We start from the raw sequence: 9,255 nt of genomic DNA, 5'->3' as shown, positions 1-9,255 counted from the left end.
AAACTTTCCAGCCCCTCTGTTAGCTATCAAGCTGTGATTTTGCAGTTTTCCTGCTTCCCCCAGCGCACTCCGCAAGCGCCTCCCCTAAAAATGACCCACCCATTGCCACAACAGCAGGGGCTCAGGATCCCGTCCAAGCACATCCAGGAGGGGGATCCAAGTCAAAGACGCCCAGATTCCTCCTACACAGGACGTTTCAGCAGCCTCAGCATTGCTGAGCTTGTGTCACAAGCAGGAATTTGAACCCCGAAACCCGGGGGACACAAGCTTTGTTGCAGCATGGGTGGGCTCCTGGAGCCCAGTTGCTGTTCTCCTTCCTCTTCCCACCTCTACAAGTGCTCCTCTGATGATGATGACGAAGGCAGCGAGGAGCACATCTGAACCATCTTGTCTACCACCAGGTGACACAGAGCAGCATCTCTGAAATATTCCCCCTGTTTCAGCCTGAGTTATTGATGCTTTCTCACACTGTTCCCCTATTTCCTGCTCTCCACCTTTGCAGGAGAGCTCGCGGTTCTATCACACCTTCCATAAATCCAGCACAAAGCAGCCATCCCAGGTGATTCATACTCAGAAGATACCCAGCTTTGGCTCAAGGTAAATTAACTGCTCGACACCTGCTGCACTTTCAGCTTTTTTCTGGGCATTTTTTTATCCTGGGGATTCATGCTGCAGGAATGAAATACTCCTGCAAATGTTGGTTCATTTCTAATGTTTCCAGCATGCCGTTCTGGGCTGGTTTCTTAGCCTTGAAGGGCTCTTTATGTCCTGCCAGGCTGCCTGGGTCATGCTTCCAGACGAGGAGGAAGAGCTCTCAAGCTGATGCTTACATCTAAGACGAGAGGCTGGCCGAAGGACAGTGAATGGCTTAAGCACCACACTGCAAGGCAGGGCAGGAGAGCGCAATGCCTTGTTTAAGATCCTTGTAGCCTCTTATCAGAGCAGCAGTGGGGGAAAAAAAGGGGAAAAACCCCACTGTCCTTCAGCAGGGTGCCAGGCAGAGCTGTGCTCTGAGCCCATGCTGGCCGGGTGCTCCCAGAACAAAGCCCCTGGTGTGCAGCAGCCTCCCCCTGGCATCTGCTGGCACAGCTGCCCCAAGGCAGAGGGCATCAAGGGCATCTGTGTGCTCCCAGCAGGGCATTTAGGGTCAATCCAGTCTCACAGCAGAGCTTCTGCACTGCTTACAGCACATCACCACGCTGTCTGCCCGTGGCAGGACACCCTCGAGGTACAGCTCGCCTTCCGAGGCCTGCTGTGCTGCCAAGATGCGACTCCAGCTCCAGATGAGGTTGACAAAAACACACAAATGAAGCAGTTTAGTCAGCACTCCCGCCCTGCAAAGTCCTAAAACAACAGAAAAAAAAACCAGGAAAATGCTGACTCTGCATTCCTCTGATCACTGGTGCTGGGCTGGAACATCCTTGCCCGCTCCTCAGTCACAGCAGCATTACGCGACAACTCGAGCTGTAAATGAAACTCTATCCAACCTGTTACACCTGGAGCATCGTGGTGGTGGTTTGTTGAGACTCTGGCTTGCAGGAGGGGATAAGTGGCAGTGAAAGCTGGCAGAATGACTCAGCTGAGCGGGCAGAGCCAGCAAAGCAGCCCTGTAGTGTTGCTGCCCTGGCTGCTTTAATAGAACACAGGTTCCTGAGGATCCTGTTTACCACCACAAAGTTGTGCAACTGAGGACAGAGCTAAAGTTCTGCACTTAACAAAAAGTTAAAAAGATAAATAAATCAATCCTCAGAAACAAACGCAGAAGTTATGTGTTGATTCACACTGGTGCTCTTGTTGGCCCTGCCTGCTATAACAGGCCCCAGGCAGCCAGTCCTGGTGCAGCCTGTGCTTTGAGACAGCTTCGAGACAGAACAGAAACTCCCTTGGTGGAGATTTGGCACGATCTTTATTCACACATAGCACTGGCAAGAGCTGGCAGGCAGAGGAACAGCAGCAGGGAGAGGGGACAGCTCGCAGAGGTCAGCAGCACGAGGCCCCGCTGACTGAACCGGGGACCCACCATGGTTTAAGGAGAGCAGCACAGCACGCCTGGGGGTGGAAGACCCCCTTGTAGTCACTGGGGGTCTCCAGCTCATCCTGGCAGGAGCCCTAACACTGCCCTGAACCAAACAACCTGACCACGACAAAGGGCAAGGAGCTGTTTGCAGGTTGGTAGCCACCACCAGACAAGCGTGCTTCAGCTCTGCAGCTGGAAAAGGGGAAAGACCCAAAAATCGGCACAAAAATCTGCAACCACCCCAGCGAGCTGGCTCAGGAACAGCAAAACGAGCACAGCACTGCCACAGACTGTGAGGAGGAGGGTCAGGTAAGCGGGGGAAGAGCTTGTGGTGTGTGGGAAAGCTGTGGAGCCCAGCCACCACAGAGGCAGCGACCTGCAGACACCTTGCAAGAGGTTTAAAATGTGGGCAGCCCAGCACTGGGGGAAACCACAGCTGCCTCCACAGGGCTGGATGCTTCCCCAAATGCTGCTGGACACAGGGAGACCTCTGAGGCATGGTACAGAGTCCACAGCTGCTCTCACTACGTGTGTAGATGGATATTGGGACCTGTGTGAGGCACAGCGTGCTATGAGGGCTGGACACTGCACTGCTCTGAGCACAAGAGGCACTGGCAGGGGTCCTCATTTTTCTGAATATCGGCTTTACCATCAAGGTCTTGCATTGCCTGTCTCTCCCTCACAGCATCCTTCACCTGGTTATAGACGGAGGGTTATAAACAAAGCTGTAGGAGCCTCATAGGCTCGTGAACACCTCTCCCTTCCTCTCACAGCTGGGCACTGCTCTGCAGAGGCCTGGGGGCGATTTGGGAGGTGGTGGGGAAAGACAAGGCAGGGAGAAGGGCAAATTGGGTGGGCCAGGGCCTCAGGTGCTGCAGACTCATACCCAGGCCTTGACCTGGGTGTTCCAGCCCCTGGCACAGCCACACAGGCCTCCCTCCTCGTACCAGCGCCATTTCACCCCCTTGTACACAGCCCTGCTCCAGGGCTGGAAGCACATGAAGAGGCGGAGGCGCCTGGCCAGGCTGCAGTAGGTGGCCATGGCCACCACGATGAGAGGCGACATGATGACGAAGCCCAGGATGATGAGGGCAGAAGAGCTGTTGTCATCCAGGACGGTTTTGCAGTAGCGGGCCGTGGAGTGCAGCACCTGCAGGAAGAGGGAAGAAAGTTCATCACAGATCTCACGGCGGACAGGAGCAGTGGCCGAAGTACCCCCAGGTTTTAGGGCTTTCCCAGTGAGCCAGGCCTCATCCTTCTCTGCAAGCTGAACTCAGAAATCCTCAGGGTACATCATGACTGACAACGCTTAGCCAGGCTTTCAATTACTCCAGCAGCTCTGTGAGACAAGAGCACTGCACACCGATTCTCAGGCAGCGAGTGTTAATCTTTATTAAGTTATCCCTAACAGCACAGCTTAGCAGCTGATAGCTGCAAACCAAATCAAGGGGCCTCCTGCAGCTACACCACCAGGGGTGGCACAGCATGCTGGCAGTTACAGCCAAGTAAATAAAACGCAGCAGAAACGTTCAATGCTACGGATAGGTGGGTCACTCCCCAGCCCACCCCCCGGGCTCCCAAGGCTGCTTTGTGCTCTGTTTTGGGGCACGGTGTACTCATTACAGCCTCCAAGCATCTCCCAGACCTGCCGGGAGGCCCTGAGCACCCCATGCTGCTGCACAGCACCCCGCACAGAAGCTGCTCCTGGCTGATGGGTTCAAAGCCCCCCTTCCATCCTGGCAGCAGGAGCACCAAGTCAAGCCACTCACTTCTGGATTAACAACGGCTCTGGGCTACCCCGACCTCCTGCAATCTCTTTTTTTTATTTTATTCTTTCAGTACAAAAAAACCACAATCACACTCAAAAAAAAAATAATCCATCTAATGGCTCTGCAGTGCAGAAATCAGCCTCCGGCTACAAGGAAGGCACAGAACAGCAGCAGCCCAGAGACAAAGGGCTGCCCTCGTCAAGCCATCCTGCAGTCCTCCTGCTCTACCTCGCCTTAAAAGACAAGTGTGCATTAAGAGACCCCTCGCAGCTAACAGCAGCGCAGTTGCTTTCACATCCGATGTACTCTGCTGTACTCAAAAGCTTTTTGCCTCTCCTCAACGCCCAGAGCCATCAGGGAGAACACTGTGTGCAGAATGGAGAGCTCGGGGTCTTCCAAGGTGAGGGTGGGCAGCACTGGGAGGCAGTCCTCATGCTCTTTCCCATTCTGAGACCAATCTGAAGTTCACATTCCTGACTTTCAAGGAGCAGTTTCAGGTCACAGGAGAGGTAGGAGAGGTCAGGACCTTTCTGAACCACTTTTCCTGCCCGCAGGCCCTGCAGAGCCTCCCACATGGCCCTGTTGGGATCACCTGCTCGCATCGTACAGGAATGTTTTTCATGTGTCAGAGCTACAGTGGGAATTGCTGGGCCCAGAGGTAGGGGATTTCTCTATGAATCATGTTTCGCTCCAACTAGCATCAGCAGCACTTGTCTGCCCTGCTCGACAGAGGAATTACCATGACAGATGTCTCCCTGTTTGTTAGTCTGCAGAATGAGGAGAGACTTTTCCATACCAGCAGCTCAGAGCCGTCATTATTTCAGGGCTGTGAAAACCAAAAGCCAAACCTCTCAGACCAGCAGAGACATCAGAAAGCAGCAGAGCCCAGTCCCTCTGCCAGGGAGCTGAGACGGGGGAGCAGCGGGCTGACAGCTCGTGTTCTTGGACATCAGCTGAAGAACACGACGCAGTGCCCTCATTGCAGGAAGGGATCCATGTGCTGAAAAACATCACCACCCACGCCAGGATCTGCTCAGAGGTCCCGAGGAGTTGGCTGATTAGATGGGATGCACAGATTTTTATTAAGGGGGAGGGGAGAGCTTTCTCCCTTCAGTATTTCTCAGCTAAATACATCGGTTTGAGGTTTTATATCTTCCCTTTAGTTCAGATTCTGTGCACTGGGGAGGCCAAGAGCATCTTACCCTTTAATCCCATTCTCCCTCCTGGGAGAAGGTACTTCGGGGTTTGTTTTTTCCCCCCTCTCCAAGGCAGGAAGCAAGCGAGTGCTTCTAACGCTGGGTAATCAGCAAGAGAAATCAGACTGAGCTGGCCTAGCAGTGACTGCCAGCGAGGAAAACAGGAAAACTGCTTCTTCGCATCCACTTAGAGGATTCCAAACATATTTATGGAAATATACTAAGAAGAGGAAATTCATAAGTATTCTCAGAATAATGAAATTCAGAGGGCAGCAGCCACAGCTGGAGCCCTTACCAAGCAAGGAAACACAAAGGCTGGACTAAGTGAAGAGCTGCAGGAACACCTGAACACGAGGCTGGCTTCGGAGGGGGTTATAGGTTCAGCTACACTTTATTACTGCTACAGCTGGTAGGCAGATCGAACAGGACAGTCATGTAGAGAGCTTACTTAAATGGAAAGTAGCAAACCCCAAGAGAGTTCTTTCACCCAATCAAGCTTCTATTCCCCCCCATACTGAAGAAGGGAGAGGTAAGACAAATAAAATCAAGCTAATTCCTGCTGGCATTCAGATGGGTCAAGCTTTACTTCTGCTGTAAAACATCCACACCACAATACTCTTATCTTGTGCAGGCTCACAAAATGCTGGGGTTCTTGGTCTGGGACCACTTTACACAAACAACTGCACTAAGAGCAGGACCCAGGGGTCCCGTGCTGCCTCTGCCCCCAAGGACCCAGACAATCACAGGTAGCTCATGTCGTGTCCTCCCTCTCTCTGCCACAAGAGCCTTTTTGTGCTAGCTCACTGACACTGGAAGCACGGGTGCCAGCCAGCTGCTTGAAGGCAGCCCAGAAGCCACAAAGCCTCTACTATCCTATACAAATGTGTGTGCCAGTCCTGATGGTGGCAGCATCATGGGCACCAGGCAGGAGAGTGAGCTTCCCTGCACAGCCAGGAGCCTGCAGATCTGTGTGAACCCCCAAAACGCAATTCTTCTCAGCTCAATCTATACACATGAAAGTCTGGACACTCCTCCCTGTATAAAACAGAGGCAAAATATGGGGAGTGTAGCCTTGCTTTTAAAGCCACTGCTTCCCCACGGGCTAAAAATAAAACCCTCATGGGTTGTTCTGCCGTAGGGGTGGCTGTTAGCAGCCAAAGGGAGCGAGGCTTACTTACCCGAGAGTGGCATTGGAAGCCAAAGTAAACCACCACAATGGTGGGGAGCAAGACAACTGTGAAGATGACAAGCAGCAGGAGAAGATTGATGAAGAAGACTAGTAAGTTCATGGTGACTATCGCCAGGGCCCAAGCCCAGCAGCACCAGGTGCTGCGGGGCTCCCTGGGGAGCAGCTGGTCATCCATGTCATACGGTGGGAGGCTGGGAATCATCTTAGACTTGTCTAAGAGGCTTTCTGCTCCAAAGTCCTCGGTCTCCTGGTCAGACATCCTCCAGGAAGGTTGCTGATCAATCCACACACACTTTTCCAAAATGGTTTATTTGCTTTTGGCCACCGAACTGGGAAGCAATTTGCCGAGGCTTTTCCTACCTCTCCTGCACATGAAGAACACAACGGGGCAAGGAAGGGATGGCTTTTCGGCCACTTGCTCTCCCAGGACCTGGCCAATGCAAGTTTTTCCTTTCGGGTTGCTTGCCAGTCCTGACCTCTGTTTCAAAGATGCGTCTGCTGGACGTTTGGCAGCAGCTGTGGCTTTGAACCCACAGCACGCCTGTTTTTCTGCTGTTCTTCCTAGGAGCGTGATCCCAAGAGGTCCCCAGAAGTTGCTCTCAGCTTCAATAGGCTGCTCAGTCCCAGAGAGCACCTACCTTCAGCTTCCTCCTCCAACTTTGAGCACTGTTGTTTGCGAGCAATATCAGGCTTCAGCACACCATCAGGCAGGTCCTTGACTGCAAACCACCTTCCCGTGCTCCTCACCCCGTACCCACTCAAATATTCCCGTCCAGCTCTCACCCAAACGAAGTGACCCGGGATGGTAACGAGCAGGAGCCGCTTTCCCCGCTGCCTCGCTGGAGTCTTCGCCCAGCGTGCGGAGCTGGGAGCAAAGATGGAGCAGCGTGTTGTTTCAGTGCTCTCCTGTTGTCACAGGCGCTCAGCCGCGAGCAGTGTCTTCCTCGGAGGCGGCTCGGAGCCTCGCAGCGCTGCTCTGTTTACAGCGTGGCTGCTGGAGCTGCTCTGTGCCAGCCAATCGCTTCCAGCTGCCTCGCGAGTGATTTAGCACGCAGCACCCAGGAACCACACTCCAACCGTGCGTTCCCAGGGCAAGATGGCCCTTTTGGAATTGAAATCATTCTGCCTGCGATTTGTTTTCTATGCTCTCTCTCTGAAGTCTTACGCTAACTGATAATAATCAACGCGCAGCTCAAATCTTCTGTTGTCTGCAGTCACCACCGCTATTGTCTGCGGAGCAGACTGGCATATTCTTGTGCTGAAGGCACAATGATCGATTATTCTACCTGCCTCATTTGGTCAATATTAGTTAAGAAGGCCATCGACAGCTCCCCATTTACAGAGTCTTTTAGGTACATTCACCTAGGCACGACCACAGTGCTGCAGGAGGAGGAAAACTTTCTTCCAGGAGGAAACTGAGGTTCGTAGGTCTTACCAGAAGGCACAGCTTATCCACAGCACAGGGCAGGAATCCAGGAGTCCTGTTTTTCATTTGGTGCTACTTAGAAAAATTTTGCCTTGGGAAAAGGTTGTGAAACTGTTCACAGGCTAAATATAAAATGTTTTTATGTTGCAGACGAGTGTTAGCTTCCCCCCATCAAATGCTTTTAAGAATTGCACATTTTGGTGCCTGTGCCCCAGCCCTTGATGTGTTTTGGTATGTTTATCAGCCTTCCCTATTCACCAGCCAGCTGTAGCCGCATACACAGCAAAGCTAAAGCTACAACAAAGTTCTGAGGGCTCGGCCAGCCCTGCTCATGAAGCAATTACTGGTGGCCCATTAGCAGAGCTCTACAAATGATTAATTTGTGCTGGTGGCCCTCTGGGGCTGAATTCCAGGCAGCTGCATCCCAAACAATCCATGGCTCAGCAGCCTCCACCAAATCCATGCCACCAGGAGGTGACAGGGGCAACACAAATATGCTATCCAGGCTTGATCTTCTCATCACATGTCTGCTTTAAACTGTTCCCAATTTCTGGCATTGTTTTTAATTAGAGTTAAGCTCTGTTGTGTCAATCACTACATAAACATACTCCCCTCTTTGAGGACTTGGTCTCCCTTACAGAGATTTTTGTGCTGAATGCTGTGGGAAAGGTGGTCTGGGCCCAAAGGATGCTCTGGTATCCATGTTGGTATTATCTGGTATTTATTTGGTTTAAAAGCACCTGGTCTGAAGACTCAGCAGGTAATGAGGGCACACAGCTCAGCTTGCTATGGTTGAACTCAGGGTTGAACTCATGGTCAGGAAGCCTCCCAGTCCCAGTTCTACCAGTACTGGAAGCACTTTCTCTTCCTGAGCTGGGAGACTGCCACACACCACTTACGCAGCGCATATGGAAAGCAGTAGGACATCGAGACCATTTGTAGTTTGGCACATGCAATCAATAAACAAACAGAGGCTTAAAGACTGAAGTAGATTGAACAGATTGAAGAGCTGTGTGAGGAAGATAGATATTGATTTCAAAGGTATAATGAGTGATACAAGCAAGAAGGAAGCCTTTTGAAGCAGGTTAGCAGATTTTAAACATCCTCCACATTGGTTATGCAATTCCCCTAGCGATTAAGATTATTAGCTGCTCACACTTACCACATCTTTGTTTTGCTAGGGCTCTTCTTGTAGAACCTCTTTAGCATCCAGGAGGGTCTCAGGAGATTTGCCTCATGAATATCGAGGCAATAAAAATTCCCCCCAGCTAGTCTGTGCCAGGGAGCAGATCACAAGTAAGGTGCAGCATCCTTACTCAGGGCACAAATCGCTCACAGCTGCAGGGCATTTTGTTCTGTCCTTACCACTGACAGACCCCAAAGCCCAGTAAAGCACAGAAACCAGCCTGTGAATGATAACAGAGTCCCTGAGCAGACCTGGCTGGAGCAGAACTAACCCCTGGGATGCACAAACCTACAGTAGCAGTCAGAAAGAGGGATGAGCTTAAATAGGCCTCCAGGCAGAGGCTGTGGGGTGGAAGCCTCAGCTGAGGTTTATCAGGGCCATGAAGCCCTACTGGTGCCCCAAAGGCCCTAACACCCTCATAAAGGGCTGTGCAGGAAGGGAAACTTGGCTTATGGTCAGGAAGCAAAGACAG

General features: G+C 51.9%; 1 protein-coding gene across 2 annotated transcripts; it reads right to left on the bottom strand.

The window, feature by feature from the left end:
• Positions 1-1,887: 1,887 nt before the first annotated feature.
• TMEM278 (transmembrane protein 278) lies at positions 1,888-9,255 on the bottom strand. 2 transcript variants are annotated; one of them, XM_027443244.3, is made up of 2 exons: positions 6,161-8,266; positions 1,888-3,167 (listed from the first exon to the last, which is right to left on the bottom strand). In XM_027443244.3, the coding sequence occupies exons 1-2, from the start codon at positions 6,428-6,430 to the stop codon at positions 2,898-2,900; spliced, it is 540 nt and encodes a 179-aa protein (XP_027299045.3). In that variant the 5' UTR covers positions 6,431-8,266; the 3' UTR covers positions 1,888-2,897. The 2 variants fall into 2 exon arrangements, 1 of the variants encoding a protein (XP_027299045.3); XR_011804694.1 differs by lacking the exon at positions 6,161-8,266 and adding an exon at positions 8,760-9,255 and having other exon boundaries at positions 3,031-3,167.

Source organism: Anas platyrhynchos, chromosome 22, assembly GCF_047663525.1.
Source record: "Anas platyrhynchos isolate ZD024472 breed Pekin duck chromosome 22, IASCAAS_PekinDuck_T2T, whole genome shotgun sequence".
NCBI lineage: Eukaryota > Metazoa > Chordata > Aves > Anseriformes > Anatidae > Anas > Anas platyrhynchos.
The sequence above is the reverse complement of the archived record's forward strand: the minus strand, read 5'-3'. Positions and strand labels throughout refer to the sequence as shown.

What these genes read in the sequence shown, in the direction of transcription:
- TMEM278 (XM_027443244.3), bottom strand. Translation starts at nt 6,430, where the DNA reads ATGTCTGACCAGGAGACCGAGGACTTTGGAGCAGAAAGCCTCTTAGAC. An exon ending in GCTTCCAATGCCACTCTCGG is followed by an intron (nt 3,168 to 6,160) that starts GTAAGTAAGCCT and finishes CTCTTCCTGCAG; the next exon opens with GTGCTGCACTCCACGGCCCG.